Source organism: Haliotis rubra, unplaced genomic scaffold (genome assembly GCF_003918875.1).
Source record: "Haliotis rubra isolate DU_JTF1 unplaced genomic scaffold, ASM391887v1 Scf465, whole genome shotgun sequence".
Taxonomy (NCBI): domain Eukaryota; kingdom Metazoa; phylum Mollusca; class Gastropoda; order Lepetellida; family Haliotidae; genus Haliotis; species Haliotis rubra.
In genome coordinates this window covers 190,796-210,452 of record NW_025767152.1, presented here as the reverse complement: position 1 = coordinate 210,452, position 19,657 = coordinate 190,796, and the positions used below count along the sequence as shown (strand labels likewise).

At 41.8% G+C, this 19,657-nt stretch overlaps 1 protein-coding gene across 1 annotated transcript in view; it reads left to right on the top strand.

The window, feature by feature from the left end:
• Positions 1–19,292, top strand: part of LOC124290435 (integrin beta-1-like) — a 56,645-nt gene extending 37,353 nt beyond the window's left edge. Inside the window, exons 8-22 of the mRNA XM_046727134.1 lie at positions 216–302; positions 1,349–1,432; positions 2,612–2,689; positions 3,191–3,379; positions 5,975–6,051; positions 6,551–6,602; positions 7,372–7,527; positions 8,404–8,543; positions 9,542–9,678; positions 12,101–12,210; positions 13,753–13,839; positions 15,813–15,936; positions 16,332–16,442; positions 17,697–17,863; positions 18,838–19,292. Of these exons, the coding sequence (XP_046583090.1) occupies positions 216–302; positions 1,349–1,432; positions 2,612–2,689; positions 3,191–3,379; positions 5,975–6,051; positions 6,551–6,602; positions 7,372–7,527; positions 8,404–8,543; positions 9,542–9,678; positions 12,101–12,210; positions 13,753–13,839; positions 15,813–15,936; positions 16,332–16,442; positions 17,697–17,863; positions 18,838–18,921 (1,683 nt within the window). The 3' untranslated portion in view covers positions 18,922–19,292. The remainder of the gene's footprint in view (positions 1–215; positions 303–1,348; positions 1,433–2,611; positions 2,690–3,190; positions 3,380–5,974; positions 6,052–6,550; positions 6,603–7,371; positions 7,528–8,403; positions 8,544–9,541; positions 9,679–12,100; positions 12,211–13,752; positions 13,840–15,812; positions 15,937–16,331; positions 16,443–17,696; positions 17,864–18,837) is intronic.
• Positions 19,293–19,657: the final 365 nt, after the last annotated feature.

The window sequence follows — 19,657 nt, the reverse complement described above, 5'->3', positions numbered from 1 at the left end:
TAGCCAGCACTCGAAATTACTAAATACGCTTTCGATAGTCAATATCAACAATACATCGAAACCTTTCTCAAACCACCGATAGATTGCTCGTACCCAAGAATTGTATTTAGCAAGGTTTCAATATTCAAATAAGTTGTATGTTATTGTGCGTCACTCTTGATCTTGAATTATTCCTAAAGACTTCTATTGGAATATGCCTGTCTTTATTCAATCAGGAGAGTGTTGAAACTGCCAACGTCACTGGGAACATAGATGCACCTGAAGGAGGCCTTGACGCCATCATGCAGGCTGTAACATGTGAGGTGAGTACAGATATTACAGACCCTACAGCCTGCATGTTACAGTTAATGTTTGTTTGTTGTTTTACGCCGCACTCAGCAATATTCCAGCTATATGGCGGCGGTCTGTAAATAATCGCGTCTGGACGAGATCCAGTGATCAACAACATAATCGCGTCTGGACGATCTTCGCAATTGGGATACGATGACATGTGTCAACCAAGTCAGCGTGCCTGACCATCCGATCCCGTTAGTCGACGTCGCCTCTTACGACAAGCATGGGTTACTGAAGATCAATTATAACCCGGATCTTCACGGGTCTAACAGTTAATGTAGGTGTAGTGGTGAATTGCATATCCTCATCAGAAACATTAGAAAATGTACAAAAAGTGAGCCTGAACGATCGAAACGGTTATATTTCTTTACATTTCATACCTTCATATTTCTACAAGGGCACAGGTGAATGTTGTTGTTTACTGACTGGCATCTAATCAACAGGTAGAAAATTTCAAATTTCAAAACACAGCAGCTGTATCTCGTTAATCATGCTCTGATAACTAGGAAATTAACGTACTAGGCAGATCAGTCAAGTTATGTCTGCAACTCGAGACGCTGACCCCACAAGCCGTTCAGCAGAACAAGTCTAAAATATATCTTTCTTGCCTTGCTGTATGTTTTGGTTTCTGTTCATAGCCGCAGTCAGTGATATTTTAACTAAATGATGGCTGTCTGTAAATAATCAAGTTGGACCAGACAATCTTGTGATTGGCATCGTGAGCATCTATCGACGCATTAGTGATACGATGAGTTGAAGGCCAATTCTAACCCGGTTTTGCAAGACTTAGAACGAATATTTGGAAGTTTCGAACACCGGGTCTCACTTAACCTTTTACCTCATTAATCCGACCAATACTCCTCTGTAAAGGGTAACTTGTTTTATCAATTCACGCTTTTGCGCCACACAATCGGATCTTGATATTCACTGGTATGAGGCATGTATGCAAGCTAATGACAGTACAGTATGTACACGTTGAGGAAATGTGATTGTGATTTCACTGTCTCTATTCCAGAAGCAGCTAGGGTGGCGCGAGTCTGCAAGGAAACTTCTCATCTACTCCTCCGACTCAACGTTCCATGCAGCCGGGGATGGAAGGGTGAGTACTGATTTACAGGGTCCCGATCCTCAAAGCGTTCGTAACATTACGACCTATCGTAACTCGATATCATTGTATATCATTGGCTTACGAACGACGTAGTGCTACGAACGATTTGTGGATAGGGTCCCTGGGTCTTGATCCACAAAGGGTTCGTAGAGCTACAACATTTCTAAGCCTGTGATAAACTATTGCGTAACGTTACGAACTCTTTGTGGATAGGGACACAAGTGAACGAATGCAGATTTACAGGAGTACGAGTAAAATGGTGTCAGTACTAATATACAAGAAGGTGAGTTCTGACTGATGAGCTGTTGGGTTCTGTGAATAACAATATCATAAGAGCTTCGATTTACGTAAATTGGGATACGAAGACATGCATCAACCAACCCGATCCCGTTAGTCGCCCCTTACGACAAGCACGGGTTGCTGAAGACCAGTTCGAACCCGGAGCATCACGGGTGAACACTCACTGATAGATGAGGATGCTTGTATACCTTACGACAACCATAGGTTGCTGAAGACCATTTCGAACCCGAAGCATCACGGGTGAACACTCACTGATAGATGAGGATGCGTGTATACCTTACGACAACCATAGGTTGCTGAAGACCATTTCGAACCCTGAGCATCACGGGTGAACACTCACTGATAGATGAGGATGCTTGTATAGCTTACGACAACCATAGGTTGCTGAAGACCATTTCGAACCCTGAGCATCACGGGTGAACACTCACTGATAGATGAGGATGCTTGTATACCTTACGACAACCATAGGTTGCTGAAGACCATTTCGAACCCGAAGCATCACGGGTGAACACTCACTGATAGATGAGGATGCGTGTATACCTTACGACAACCATAGGTTGCTGAAGACCATTTCGAACCCGAAGCATCACGGGTGAACACTCACTGATAGATGAGGATGCGTGTATACCTTACGACAACCATAGGTTGCTGAAGACTATTTCGAACCCTGAGCATCACGGGTGAACACTCACTGATAGATGAGGATGCGTGTATACCTTACGACAACCATAGGTTGCTGAAGACCATTTCGAACCCGAAGCATCACGGGTGAACACTCACTGATAGATGAGGATGCGTGTACAGTAGAGACACTTGCCTTCATCCCCAGCTGCCAACCTTGTATGTTTACACTGCTCGTGTGTGTTCCAGCTTGCTGGCATTGTCATCCCTAATGATGGCCAGTGTCATCTAGACACGACTGGGAAGAACCCACAAGAGTTAATCCAGGTAAGTTCAGCTACTTGTTTTCAGTGTGTGAGTGGGTTTAGTTTTACACCGCTGCAGCAATATTCCAGCAATATCACAGCAGGGGACATCGGAAATGGACTTCACACATTATACCCATGTGGGTGATCGAACGCATTAGCCAGTAGGCTACCCAACTGTACCCAGGAATAGAGAAGCAGAGATAACCTTTCAGAGTAAGAGTGTTCACCATTTAAACAAAATCCGGTATTTCCTTTTCTTTAATGTTCAAAACTTCAATTACTATTTAAATATTATTTTCTTAGTTTGGAAATTCATGTTGGATGTACCGCCACTGACTAGAAACAAGCAGAACCTTGAGTGGAAGTAAGTCAAATAAAACATAGCCGGACTGTTCCTACGAACAGTGGATTATTATTCGTCTAGACTCTGACAGTGCGGAAACCTTACCATAAGGAACTGTCTAAAAATGCTAGACGGACATGTGATCAAAGTATTTGATATTTGGACGTGTGTTTTCAGGATTATCCGTCGGTGGGTCAGATCGCCTACTGGGTGTCCAAGAGAAAAGTCAACATCATTTTTGCCATTGCCAACCAAGATGCCAAAGACGGCTACGATAAACTAAGTGAAGTAATCGTTGGTTCTAGCGTCGACGTCCTTGACGCAAATTCAAGCAACGTCATCAAGATAGTGAAAGACAACTACGAGGTCTGTTACTGCTGCGGCTGTTTTTAAATTACCAGAGTTTAATTACGGTACCCCGTTCCACAGAACTATTTAATGCCAGGATGACTGATTGCGGATCCCGTACTATAATATAGCCTCTCATAGCCCTGGTGCTAAGACCACCTAATGAACAAGAATACCGTTCCTTAAAGCGACCTTGAGGCTTAATGGACTTTAATTGCGATAATTAGATCTGAGACGGTTGTATGTAGCGGTGTAGTTCCACGACTGTTAAACCAGCACTGACCAACTACTTCTAATACAAACAAATAAATCCATTTAAATTGAAAAGGAACCCAGTGAGCTCAGAGATTCCCGAACCTCAGGAAATCTAGTCTTGTTTCATCTAGAGCTTTTGCTATTAAACAGGGACTGGTCGGAAGGGGAAATAATGTGGTTCAGGGACATAGAGACAGACTATATGACTGTCGCAAATCCATTTTGTCAGTATTTTGGGAGTTAAAACAATTGCACATTGTAACACATGCCTATCTCTATACATATGAAAGTCATTACCCACCAACCATGACAGATTAACTGAAGTCATATGAAAGCCATTACCCACCAACCATGACAGATTAACTGAAGTAATATAAAAGCCATTACCCACCAACCATGACAGATTAACTGAAGTCATATAAAAGCCATTACCAACCAACCATGACAGATTAACTGAAGTCATATAAAAGCCATCACCCACCAGCCATGACAGATTAACTGAAGTCATATGAAATCCATTACCCACCAACCATGACAGATTAACTGAAGTCATATGAAATCCATTACCCACCAACCATGACAGATTAACTGAAGTCACATGTAAGTCATTACCCACCAACCATGACAAATTAACTGAAGTCATATGAAATCCATTAACTACCAACCATGACAGATTAACTGAAGTCATATGAAAGCCATTACCCACCAACCATGACAGATTAACTGAAGTCATATGAAAGCCATTACCCACCAACCATGACAGATTAACTGAAGTCATATGAAATCCATTACCCACCAACCATGACAGATTAACTGAAGTCATATGAAATCCATTACCCACCAACCATGACAGATTAACTGAAGTCATATGAAATCCATTACCCACCAACCATGACAGATTAACTGAAGTCATATGAAATCCATTACCCACCAACCATGACAGATTAACTGAAGTCATATGAAATCCATTACCCACCAACCATGACAAATTAACTGAAGTCATATGAAATCCATTCCCCACCAACCATGACAGATTAACTGAAGTCACATGTAAGTCATTACCCACCAATCATGAAAAATTAACTGAAGTCATATGAAATCCATTAACTACCAACCATGACAGATTAACTGAAGTCATATGAAATCCCTTACCCACCAACCATGACAGATTAACTGAAGTCATATGAAATCCCTTACCCACCAACCATGACAGATTAACTGAAGTCATATGAAATCCCTTACCCACCAACCATGACAGATTAACTGAAGTCATATGAAATCCATTACCCACCAACCATGACGGATTAACTGATGTCATATGAAATCCATCACCTACCAACCATGACAGATTAACTGAAGTAATATGAAATCCATCACCCACCAACCATAACAGATTAACTGAAGTCACATGTAAGTCATTACCCACCAACCATAACAGATTAACTGAAGTCACATGTAAGTCATTACCCACCAACCATGACAGATTAACTGAAGTCATATGAAATCCATTACCCACCAACCATAACAGATTAACTGAAGTCATATGAAATCCATTAACTACCAACCATGACAGATTAACTGAAGTCATATGAAAGTCATTACCTACCAACCATGACAGATTAACTGAAGTCATATGAAATCCATTACCTACCAACCATGACAGATTAACTGAAGTCATATAAAAGCCATTACCCACCAACCATGACAGATTAACTGAAGTCATATGAAATCCATTAACTACCAACCATGACGGCTTACATGGAATCACATGTAAGTCATTACCCACCAACCTTGACGGCTTATATGGAATCATATGAAAGCCTTTAACCACCAACCGTGACAGCATATCTGAAGTCATGTTGAATGTCATTACCCACCAACCTTGATAGCTTATCTGGAGCCATATGAAATTCCAACAATCTTGACAGATCATCTGGAGTCGAATGAAAAGATTTGATGTATTATGTGCTAATCATCAAATCAAATCTTAGTTTCATGACTTTGTTCCGTTCTACCACAATGCTGCCTCGCTCTTGCAGACCCGCTAGGAATATGTAATATACTTAAAGACCCGCTAATCCGGACCAACAGGGTTATAATTTATTCACGTTCTGTGTCTGTATCAGTGACAATAATGATTATATATAGCCTAACGTACAAAGTACAGTCCTCGTGTCCTCGATTATCGAAATTATATTAATTGATCCGTTATTCGAGACAAGAGGGGTCCAAGGATGCTAATTCCGCTTTAGACGATGCCTGGAGCTATTTGTGTTCGTGTTAAGAGGTCTCATACATGTGTTGAACTGATCAACCACTTACTGTAATGCAATACTGATTCTATTTTTAAAACTCCAGGCTATTATATCGGAAGTGACGCTGAAAGTGGACGCGCCGCCTAATGTAACAGTTACTCTGATTCCGGATTGTACCTCGTGAGTCGACAAACTTTATCATTTAATATACTGTGAAATATATATGTGAAAATTATTGAATATTTACTACGATATGTTATTAAATAAATCGTCTTTTACAAAATTGTAATGCTGTTTTATGTGCATGCCTTGGATGTCAATAAATCCCAATTTTAAGCGGCTAAAGAAACCTTTATGCTCAAAGTTGGAATATGGTTTTAGCAGATGATGTTTATGATTTCTGAAACGGTTTCTTCGCTTCTACTTTTGGAAGTCGTGTATTGAGAATTTTGTATGTGTCTACCTCTGCCACTGTTAAGGTACATGTGAAAGAGTGGTCACTTTTGCTTTAGATTAGAATTACAGTTTAACATAAGTACATTCTTAATTAATTAAATCTTATATTATAGTATGATACGGTCTCATCACTCTCAATGTTTGTAGGAAGTTCAAGGTGGTTTTTTTTATGTATTAGCCTTTCTAATAACTTTATATCATTTATTGTGTGGGTTTTTTTCAGGAAAAACAAGGTTTTGCCGGACAAGTGTAAAGGAATAACAATAGGGAAGCCGGTAAATATTGACTTGATTCTTATAACAAGAAGGGGATACAGGGTTATGTACCTTATCACGCCAGGATCCTATGATTGTTGGACCCGGTTTCACCGTTTTATGTTTCTAAATTTATCATCACCGTGTCTGTCCTTGTGGGTTTCATCAAAGTGGTAAATGTTTGGGACCTGCATCACTTCGGGATTTCCTTCCACATGAAGCAAGGGCGGGCGGGGTAGCCTAGTGGTTAAAGCGTTCGCTCGTCACACTGAAAAACCGGTTCGATTCCCCACATGGTTACAATACGTGAAGCCCATTTCCGGTGTCTCCCGCCGTTAAATCACTGGAATACTGATAAAAGCAATGCTCATTAAACTCACTCACTCATCCAGTGTGAAATTTAACACAAACCATATGTACAGAGAATTGTCAGGTGCACTATATGCATCAACATGTAGAGATACCATTTTTCGGAACAACATCGTGTCCTTTCAGTTATAACAACCAATCCAGTGACGTTACCTTCAAAATGGGTCTTACTTTGTAACCAAATCCTATTAAAACAACAAGGCTGCGCTTTGTTTCCAACGGACATTTCCTTTTTCTATTTGACTTATCGGGGATTGGACGGATACAATCGTTGCATGTTGTAATGTATGATGGCGGTACCATATGGTCATATTATAAAAACATTAACCGTCGGAAAATATTATACTCAGGAAATAAATTAAGTTGTCAGTGTTTACTTTGGTGAATATATGATATATTGAATGCTATGATTTGTCTTCAGGTTGACTTTGAGGTTGAAATTCTGGCCACCGGGTGTCCAGCTGACCCCGCCGACCGGGTACAGAACATCACGATAACACCCGTCAATCTGCCGGAGACTATGACTGTCACCTTGGAGTTCATATGTCAGTGTGACTGTGAGAAACCCGGAAGAGGAGTAAGTTTGTTTGTTTATTTGTGTTTAAGGCCGCACTCAGCAATATTCCAGCATTATGACGGCGGTCTGCAAATAGACGAGTCTTGACTAGACAACCCAGTGATTGATATCATGAGCATCGACTAACGCAACTCGGATAAGACATGTAGCGACCAAGTCAGCCAGCTGTTTATTTTGTTTGTTGTTTTACGCCGCACTCAGCAATATTCCAGCTATATGGCGGCTGTCTGTAAATAATCGAGTCTGGACCAGACAATCCAGTGATCATCATCATACGATGGCAAAAGTCAACCAAGCCAGCGAGCCTGTCCATCCGGTCCTGTTAGTCGCCTCTTACCACAAACATCTTTTGCTGAAGGACAAACCTAATGTGGAATTTTCAAATTCACTGTTTTGGCGCCACATGATAATATCTTCATTTCCCAAACCACGATTTGATAATTACAAAGGAAGGACGTACGTACCCCGTACCCATTTGTAATACGTCACAGGTACCCGATATTTTTTAGTTAGTGGCTAATTGGTAGTTGCAGTGGAAAAGCGTTAAGACTGAGGTGCGACCACCATCATCATCATCATCATCATCATCATCATCATCATCATCATCATCATCATCATCATCATCATCATCATCATCATCATCTTCTTCTTCTTCTTCTTCTTCTTCTTCTTCTTTTCTTGGGGGCGGTGGGGTAGCCTAGTGGTTAAAGCGTTCGCCCGGGTTCGATTCCCCGCATGGGTACATTGTGTGAAGCCAATATCTAGTGTCCCCCGCCGTGATATTGCTCGAATATTGCTAAAAGCGGCGTAAAACCAAACTCACTCACTCACTCTTCTTCATCATCATAATTATCTTCATCATTATTATCATTTTAGGAGGCGAACAGTTCCCGGTGCAGTGGGGGAAATGGTACCTATCAGTGTGGAGTTTGTTCCTGCAACGAGGGACGTTTCGGCAAAACCTGCGAATGCAACAGAGGAGACCTGTCATCAAGCGAGACAGAGTCATGCCAAGGGTAAAGTCCTCGTGTTTATAATTTTTTTGTTTATTGTTTTACGCAACACTCAAGAATATCCCGTCTACATCAAAACCAGGAAGTTTTAAAAGAAAAAAGTAAAGTGTGCTGGTGCTAATTACTAGTTTTGTTCTTTTCAACACTTGAAGTTCCATTAGTTACTGGAGCAGGAAGTATCACTAAAATGAGTAAACTGACTTTTCAAATCTCCATGAACATGCATATGTTTCCCGTTACATTCTGTCTACAATGGCCATGTCGTTACAGAGGCACAGGAAAACACTTTGCATTAAAAGTTTCCTGTGCACTTCTTTTACAATTTATACAGTTATTGTCAATACAGTTATGTCATAGATGTGCTATTAATTTGCCTTTAGGTGCCAAAGTCCAGCAGAATTTTACACGCTTTTGTTTTTATTTTACCATAATAGAGCTCCTCAATATAATCATTTTGTCAGGGTTACTATTTGTTCGTGCGTTAAAGAGGATATCATCCGTGATGATCTAACAGTTGCAAAAAATGTACTATAAATAAACTATAATATAATTGTCTTAGCTAGATCCGTGGAGTCACCCCACAGAGTCACCCCACATTATTCGATGATATTATATTTATTCCCCATACGATTGTTTTTAGCTAGAATGTGGACCCTCTGTATCCATTGGGACCCGTGAAGGTCCAGTTCAGATTTGATCTTCAGCAACCCATGCTTGTCGTAATAGGCGACTGACGGGGTTGGGTGGCTAGGCTCGATGACTTGGTTGACACGTCATTGTATTCCAATTGCGTATATCGATGCTCATGCTGTTGATCACTGGGTTATCTGGTAGATTATCAGACTCGATTATTCACAGACAGTCTCCATATATGTGGAATATTGCTGATTGTGGCGTTAAACAACAAACAAAAAGAACAGTATGTCCTTTTGTAATGTATTCAGTTAGATTTGTAAGTGTTCGGATTAACGGGGTTTGACAGTATGTGTCTATGTCTGCAGTCCCAACTCGACTGTTCCGTGTTCTGGTGTTGGGAAGTGCGAGTGTGGACAGTGTGTATGTAGACGAGGATACAGCGGATCCTTCTGCGAGTGTCATGACAACGCCTGCCCAACCTACGCTGGACGCACGTGTGGTGGTGAGTCGACATTATACAATTATAGACTTGTGATGAAGTGAATACCTGTTTTCATGGACCCGCGAAAAGCAATATAAAAACAGGTATTGACCGAATTCACCACTCCATAATTGTTTTATTATGACTGTAATTGCCGAAAAAAGCTTCTTTAAAACAAAACATGTCCATTTAGTCAAGAAAAGTAATTTTATTTTCGCTACAAACCAATAACGTTATGTCAACGATACTGTGACATGTAAACAATAGAATGACGTCATAGCTTGACATCAAAATCTATTTTTAGTAACTCAAGTCAATATGAGACACTAAAATCACAAGCATTATCACAGTAATACAATAAAATAAGAGAATACAAAAAAAAACACCATTACATACATTCCAGATATTTTAATCACACGAAAGTTATAAAAGCACTTCACCATATTGACGTAAACGTGCACACTCACACGCAAACACGCAATTATGCACTCACTCAACCCCTCATGCAATCATGCATTCCGCACACATTGTACAATCATGTACTCACATACACAATCACAGGCTTACACTATGACATTCTCGCACAAACATGTACACGTACATACGCAATAACGTACTCACGCGGACATACATACAATCATACATACGTACGTACATACATACATACATACATACATACATACATTTCACAGGTTCACACATACATGCATACAGACAGACAGACAGACAGACAGACAGACAGACAGACAGACACAGGTAACATACACATACATATACACACAATATGACTTTTGGTCGGACCTGGGTTGGAGTCAATATGCTTTTCTGTCGACGGTCACGTGACCGCCTCTAGACCAATCAGGTAGCCGGAAAAATATGCTTACATAATAAAATGTGTTACACGACCTGTTGAACCTGTGAAGATCCGCAATATTGATTGTTGATGTCAGGAGGTCAACGGAGTGACTGGGTGCCGTCTTTCAACTGCATCCGTGTCAGTGATATTGAAAGGTCGCCCAATAAACAAACTCCGGCGTCTTCGTCGCTCTTAACCTGTCACTGTATCACACTGACCGAATTTAATTCAAAGATATTTGCCTTCTCCCGTTAAACTGTGAAGATTCGCGTTAGAATTGATCCTCAGCAACCCATGCCTGTCGTAAGAGGCGACTAACAGGATTAGGTGGTCAGGCTCGCTGACTTAGTTGACACATGTCATCGGTTCCCAATTACTTAGATCAATGCTCATGCTGTTGATCACCGGATTGTCTGGTCCAGACGCGATTACTTACAGACCGCCGCTATATAGGTGGAATATTGCTGAGTGCGGCGTTAAACAACAAACCAACTAACCGATCAAAGTGTTGAGTATAAAAGTTCGAGTTAACCAGGTTTCACTGTCCATGTATGACATGTACTTTGTGAACATTACTCAGCTTACTGACTTTTGCAGAACAGCCACGAGACGAGTGTTCGTTTAAGACGACACATGTAATGAAGAAAATTCGAGTTGACAAGGTTCTACGGTCAATGAGACAATTAACTGTGAACACTGTTTTTTGTAGGCCCGACACAAAGCCTGGGTTTGTTTAAGACGACATGACTGTAGTGAAGGAGGTTCGAGTTAACCAGGTTTTACGGCTCCTAAAACTATTAACTGTGAAAGCGATGTTTGTGTAGGCCATGTAGTGAAGAAGGTTCGAGTTAACCAGGTTTTAGGGTCAATGAAAATATCAACTGTTTTTGTAGGCCCGACACAAAGCCGGGGTTCGTTTAAGACGACATGTAGTGAAGGAGGTTCGAGTTAACCAGATTTTACGGTCAGTGAAAATATCAACTGTTTTTGTAGACCCGACACAAGGCCGGGGTTCGTTTAAGACGACATGTAGTGAAGGAAGTTCGAGTTAACCAGGTTTTAGGGTCAATGAAAATATCAACTGTTTTGTGGGACCGACACAAAGCCGGGGTTCGTTTAAGACGACATGGATTTTAGTCAGTGAAAATATCAACTGTTTTTGTAGGCCCGGGGGTTCGTTTAAGACGACATGTAGTGAAGGAGGTTCGAGTTAACCGGGTTTATTTTCAACTGGTCAGTGAAAATATCAAGACTGTTTTCGAGTTAACCAGGACCGACACAAAGCCGGAGGGTTCGTTTAAGACGACATGTAGTGAAGGAGGTTCGAGTTAACCAGGTTTTAGGGTCAGTGAAAATATCAACTGTTTTTGTAGGACCGACACAAAGCCGGGGTTCGTTTAAGACGACATGTAGTGAAGGAAGTTCGAGTTAACCGGGTTTTAGGGTCAATGCAAATATCAACTGTTCTTGTAGGACCGACACAAAGCGGGGGTTCGTTTAAGACGACATGTAGTGAAGGAGGTTCGAGTTAACCAGATTTTACGGTCAGTCAATCCATTAACTGTAAACGCGACGATGTTTTTGTAGGCCCGACACAAGGCCGGTGTTCGTGTGGAGTGTGTTTCTGTAACGAAGGGTACACCGGCAAGAGCTGTGAGTGTGCTACCAGCCCGGCCGGCTGTCTAGATGACAAACAGGTACCTGGCGGATCATGTGACGGATGATTTGTGTCATAATACAATGTATACTCATGTTCATGCCGCGGTGAAAGTGTAGCTGTAACATTGCTGACTACGACACGGTATTGCTGTAACATTGCTGACAGCAGACTGACGTTGTACAGCTGTAACATTGCTGACTACAGGCCAAAATGGTATAGCTGTAATATTGCTGACGGCAGATTGACGTTGTACAGCTGTAACATTGCTGACTACAGGCCAAAATGGTATAGCTGTAACATTGCTGACGGCAGACTGACGTTGTACGTTGTACAGCTGTAACATTGCTGTAACATTGCTGACTACGACACGGTATTGCTGTAACATTGCTGACGGCAGACTGACGTTGTACAGCTGTAACATTGCTGACTACGACACGGTATTGCTGTAACATAGCTGACGGCAGACTGACGTTGTACAGCTGTAACATTGCTGACGGCAGACTGACGCTTAACATTGTGACACGCTGTAACATTGCTGACTACAGCTGTAACATTGCTGACTACGACATGGTATTGCTGTAACATTGCTGACGGCAGACTGACGTTGTACAGCTGTAACATTGCTGACTACAGGCCAAAATGGTGTAGCTGTAACATTGCTGACGGCAGACTGACGTTGTACAGCTGTAACATTGCTGACTACAGGCCAAAATGGTATAGCTGTAACATTGCTGACGGCAGACTGACGTTGTACAGCTGTAACATTGCTGACTACAGGCCAAAATGGTGTAGCTGTAACATTGCTGACGGCAGACTGACGTTGTACAGCTGTAACATTGCTGACAACAGACTGACATTGCTGACAGCAGACTGATACACAGCTGTAACATTGCTGACTACAGGCCAAAATGGTATAGCTGTAACATTGCTGACAGCAGATTGACGTTGTACAGCTGTAACATTGCTGACTACAGGCCAAAATGGTGTAGCTGTAACATTACTGACGGCAGACTGGCGTTGTACAGCTGTAACATTGCTGTCAGCAGACTGACGTTATACAGCTGTAACATTGCTGACTACAGGCCAAAATGGTATAGCTGTAACATTGCTGACAGCAGACTGACGTTGTACAGCTGTAACATTGCTGACTACAGGCCAAAATGGTATAGCTGTAACATTGCTGACAGCAGACTGACGTTGTACATCTGTAACATTGCTGACTACAGGCCAAAATGGTATAGCTGTAACATTGCTGACAGCAGACTGACGTTGTACAGCTGTAACATTGCTGACTACAGGCCAAAATGGTGTAGCTGTAACATTGCTGACAGCAGACTGGCTTGTACAGCTGTACGGCAGACAGGCGTGGTGTAGCTGTAACATTGCTGACGGCAGACTGGCGTTGTACAGCTGTAACATTGCTGACAATAGACCAACATGGTACAGCTGTAACATTGCTCACCAAGCCCAACATGGTATAGTTGTAACATTGCTGACAGCAGACTGGCGCTGTACAGCTGTAACATTGCTGACTACAGGCCAAAATGGTGTAGCTGTAACAATTCTCGTCATGATCCAGGAACTGTGTAGCGGTAACGGTACCTGTGTGTGTGGCCAGTGCAAGTGTCGGGAAGGCTACGTGGGTCGACTCTGCGACAAGTGTCCGGTAGGTCAACTGTCATCTCTGGCCATCATATTGATCTTAATGTTCACTGGGACATGATGGATCTCCAGAAAAACAATATTTCAACTGGCCCCTGTTTGTTGGCGAAGTTAATTTGTTTTGTTACGGCTGAATTTCTTCTCCAAAATCAAAGTTAATTTTTACAACATATCTTACCAGGACACCCAGCATGTCCAGAAAATAATCTTTTCTTTCGCAAAATCTGTGGCAAATTGTTTCTCCAGAGCATCCTGAAACAAAGTATGTTTACTCGGTGGCGTGTGATCCGTATTTAATACTATCCGAATTATCACTCCACTACATAGTTGCTTCTTCTGTTTAAAGGTAATGTGTGAATAATTTAGACAGTCAAGAATAGATTCGTGAATACATAAATGCATGGGTGAATGGCCGAATGAATGAGTGGTTGACTGGATGAATGTTTAGTATAGATAGATAATGGATAAACGAACGAATAATTTGATGGAGAGGAAACAGGATTGATGGATGGATGTATTGATGGACGAAAAGTGCTGGGCAATTAGAACGTTCATACCATGCTCCTTCATCAGATCAGTGCCTAAACGTGGCTTGAATTACCTCGGAACTATGAAGTGGTAACTCTGTGGCCACGGTTGAAAGACAAGGTCTATTATCCAGCCTCATGTAAGAATGTCGAGTTTTGATTGGTTCACGTGACTCTGATAAAATACCATGTACACCCGTCACGATCAACGAGCAGGGAGTACAAAAATCATATTATCCCGCCACGCCTCGGTGACCACGCGAAGTGAGAAAAGCGTGCATCACCAAGCCTTTAGTAACGTGCGCTGCATTGAGGTCAATGGATCAGCTGGTGTCAACGTGGCATCTCACATTAATAAAAACAAGTCGATTCGATGCTTATTGTTTTCTTTTGATTTAGTAAAACCATTCGGATAGATAAATGCGTTATCACATCGTGTCTCGGAAAATACGGGGTTTTATCAGTCCCTCGTAAGGTTGTATTCCCCGGAGGCGATTGGAATACAACCTTACGAGGTACTGATAAAACCCCGTATTTCCCGGGACACGATGTGATAACTTATAATGCAGCGTGGCAGGTGTGTATGGTTATCTTCCTGCAAATCACCACAGTTCAGATAAGCAGCTGTTGTATCGCCCCATAAAGATTATGAGAACGCCCCACCACTTATTCAGACATAACTGATTCAGCTTTTCATGGCATGACATGGTAACCATGTGTATACTGTCATGGAAAAAAAGGGGTTGTCTCAAAACTTGCAATGCAATAGGAACCTGTTATATGAGTGAATGAGTTTAGTTGTATGCCGCTTTTAGCAATATTCCAGCAATACCACGGCGGGGACACCAGAAATGGGCTGTTATCTGAGGGAGATGCCTCTCTCAGTGTGTGTTTATGCACGTTTGTTTTTATATGTATTGTCTGTGTGCGTATGTACCTTTGTTTCTGTGCATGTGTACCCCTGAAGATCCGGGTTAGTATTGATCTTCAGCAACCCATGCTTGTCATCGTATCCCAAATGCGTAGATCGATGCTCATAATGTTGATCACTGGATTGTATTCTCCATACTCGAGTATTTACAGACCGCCGCCATATGGCTGGAATATTGCTGAGTGCGGCGTAAAACTAAACTCATTCACTCACTGTGTGTGTGTGTGTATGGGTCTGTATGTTTGTGTATACGTATGTGTATGACTGTATGTGTATGCATTTGCGAGTCTGCCACCTTTCTTACTCTCAACCACCTCCTCCCAGTCTTGTGTAGCCTACCGTGGTTGTGCTGGTATGGTGCTACAAGAGGCGTAAAACAATACTCACTCTGTTTTGATGCCATCCCATAAATGTTTCACATCTATAATCTCAGTGGCAATTGCCTATTTAATTTCTTGTCTTCTTAATACACTTTGGTTTTCTAGTCTCCATGACAACACTGGCATTTATGTGTTACAGACGTGCCCAGGTGTATGTGCCGACAGCCGCACATGCGCAGAGTGTGTAGCCTTCGGGACCGGACTTCCGGAAATTGAATGTCTAAAGAAGTGTGGTCACGTGGTGAAGGTCGACAACATAGACGGTATAACTACTACGGCATATTGTTAATGAGGTCTTTTACAAAAATGATTGTTCCGCTAAAAAAAGTTAATGTACACATCGCTAAATGGTTATGGTGTAATTCCTAATGATTTGTTACTAATATATTGTTTTAGCTAAGTGACATTATTGCCACGCCGAAGACCCGGGTTCGATTACCCACATGGCTAGTAATGATTTATTGATAATATGTCATAATATTGTTTTAGCTAAGTGACATTATTGCCAAGCCGAAGACCCGGGTTCGATTTCCCACATGGGTACAATTAAGAAATGCAATCTGTGAAGCTTTTATCGTGTGTCCCCGCCGTAATATTGCTGTAATATTGCTAAAAGCGGCTTAAAAACTCACTCACTAAGTGACATTTCTATTTGCAGAAGATGACAATGGAACATGTAAACTCAAGGACGAAGACAGATGTACAATGAAGTTCAAGGTCATTTACAACAGTGAGCGGAACACGACGATACATGTTCAAGACGCCAAAGGTGAGGGACGAACCTACCAAAACACACAGGGGCGTGTCACGCTTAGAAACAGCGTTAGAAAGACATATAGGTATATAGACCCTACCCTAGTATATAGTACTAGGGTAGGGTCTATATACCTATATGTCTTTCTAACGCTGTTTCTAAGCGTGAATACTAGGGTAGGGTCTATATACCTATATGTCTTTCTAACGCTGTTTCTAAGCGTGACACGCCCCTGTGCCAAAACATATGAACTTATTTATTATCCTTAAATAATGGACTTAGACATTTCCAGAGAAAACGATATCAATGGTGTGATAATCTAATGATGGATGTAATCTGTTATTGTTCAAGTTGTTGCAAGGGCGTTCACAAACTATGTTCTGTTTCCGGACGAAAAGTCAAAGCTGCTTTTGTGACATTGCCGATCGTTCATCTCCATCTTCTGGTTCTCGTCCATCTTATCTTTTGCTGTATTGTCTATTGTCCCATATTAATAATATTCCTTTAGATGATCATACTTGTACTCTTCTGTACCAGACCGCCTCCGTGGTGTAGTGGTTAGAGCGTCCGCCCGGACAGCGGTAGGTCGCGGGTTCGATCCCCGACCGCGTCATACCAAAAGACGTTAAAATATGGTATTTGTTGGTCCCTGCCTGGCGCTCGGCATTAATGGGTACAGCAAGGACTGGTCGGCTCGGAGTCAGTATGATGTGTCTGAGTGGGGTATTCATGCTTCACTGCGGCATGGTATCTCAGTGGGATAGCACTATAAAACCAACTTAAGTCTGGGCTAGTACAAGCAGCCGCACATACACATACACACGCATGCACGTCGTCATATGAGCGAAATATTCTCAAGCACGACGTAAAACCCAATTTCACCTCACCTCACCTGTTCTGTACCAGTCCGGTGTTATACTCGTAGTTGAGAGAGTTTTGTTATTGGGCGCTGAATACCATATATACATACCATAGTGTAGAGGCAGAGGAGGGAGGAGGTCGAGAGGATGTAGCAGGGAGCCCGGAATTTGAACAGGCGGTGTACCGGCAGATATCAACTGCACCGTATGTTTCATCGCGTGTTGGGGAGGAAGGATGCAGCGAACGGCTGGTTGCTGCCTTCTGTTGACATGGCGAATGCCCAGTTTCCCCCAACACCCTACCCACCACCACACAACAGTGGAAGCTGTCTAGGACCTTCATACTGCATCAAACTGTCGTATCACTGCTTAACATTGAAAAATATAATTATACCGATTAAATTTTCAGATTGCCCCAAAGAGGTGGACATCGTGCCCATTGTACTGGGGGTGATCGGGGGGATTCTGGCAGTGGGGCTACTGCTGTTGATCTTGTGGAAAATACTGACGTCCCTATACGACGGGATAGAGTACGCCCGCTTTAATGAAGAGATAAATAATCCCCAGTGGGGCCAGGTAATCCTCTTGCCTCTATCTAACCCGGAAACATTTCTCCACGTTTTAAGGGGCGGTGGGGTAGCCAAGTGGTTAAAGCGATCGCTTGTCACGCCGAAGACCCGGGTTCGATTCCCCACATGGGTACAATGTGTGAAGCCCATTTCTGGTCACAGGCCCTCGTGGCTTTGCGAGGATTAAAGATGTTAAAAAAGCATATAACATTTGAGATGACCCCCGACTTGAAATGCTTCACAGTCCAATACATTATGACATATTGTACTGTGTAGCATTTCGAGTCAGGGGGTCATCTAAAAAAATATGTTTTAATCGTAAATCTTCGCAAGGACACGAGGGCCTGTGTTTCTGGTGTCCCCCGCCGTGATATTGCTGGAATATTGCTAAAAGCAGCGTAAAAATCAAACTCACTCACTTCACGTTTTTGTTGGTTATTGCTAAAAATGTGAAATCGCCCCAGCTTTGATATGCAAATTATAATGATATACATGTATTCTGCATATTGATGATTATGAATCTACACTGTCGCGCGTTATTTGGCGTTCAAAACTACTGTCAAATACATTACCCCAAGACCAGTGAAGATCCGGGTTGGAATTGGAAATTCAGCTGCCCATGCTTGTCGTAAGAGGCGACTAACGGGATGGAATGGTCAGACTCGATGACTTGGTTGACACTTGTCATCGTATCCAGTTGAATTTATCTATGCTCATGATGTCAATCACTACATAGTCTGGTGCAGAGTCGATTATTTACAGAACGCCGCTATACAGCTGGAATATATTTGAGTACGGAGTTAACAAAGAAAGAAAGAACAAAAACACCCTCGAAGATATGAATCGCAAGATAGACCTGTGTTGCCTCCCTTACCTAAGGCCGCTTGTCGACATGGCCGTTTTCATGATATTGTATGAGCGTTTCTTTACATTATACTTCGAAATTGCGCTAATGTTTTTCAATATTCTTTTTTATTTTAGGTGAGGAATCCAATTTTTAGAGACCCTACAACAACTTTCAACAATCCAAATTTTGAAAAAAGTGAACCCTTGGCGGACGATTAGCCGAGAGGTAAAGGATGACATCATCATCGTTTATTTATATCCATGTTGCCTTGACAGTATCCAAAGTCGGTGTTTTGAAAGACAACGAGATTTGATTACATTCAGATAACATGGAATCACAAATAGGAGAAGAACGTGTGTTCGAAGTTGTGAAAATGACTTGAATGAAGTAGCACCTCTGTAATACGACCACCTCGATTAACCAACAGTATCGACGAAACAGAACGCAGAATATGAACCATGCGCAACCCGACTGTTTCTTTACATACAAACCGACTTGTTTATTTTCACAATAACACCAAAAATTGACAGGGTGCATAATTTTTTTGTCGGAAGGTTGCTATGCTATTATACGATCGAGCTTTTCACAGGGATTCTGCAAGTGTCACATTGAGAATCCCTTTCTACATCGGGTTTTCCACGACTTTGCTATCGGTTTAGCAAAGCCAGTTACTTCCTCATTGTCTTTTTAGCCAGACTGTTTCAAGCAGAACTTTTTTGTCACTATCAGTTTAAAATGATATAACGAAAACATGTTCAAATTCAAAACGGATTATGACCAAGCTCAAGAGGAAATATAGAATATATTTGAAAATGAAATATGCACATCTCAATTCCGATTCCGATTCCGATCCTTCTATTCGGAAGGTTTATTTTTTTATATATTGCCGCTCGTGATATATTTTCTAACATAATCAACGCCCATCTAACATCAAACTTTAGAGATTTTGCTAGA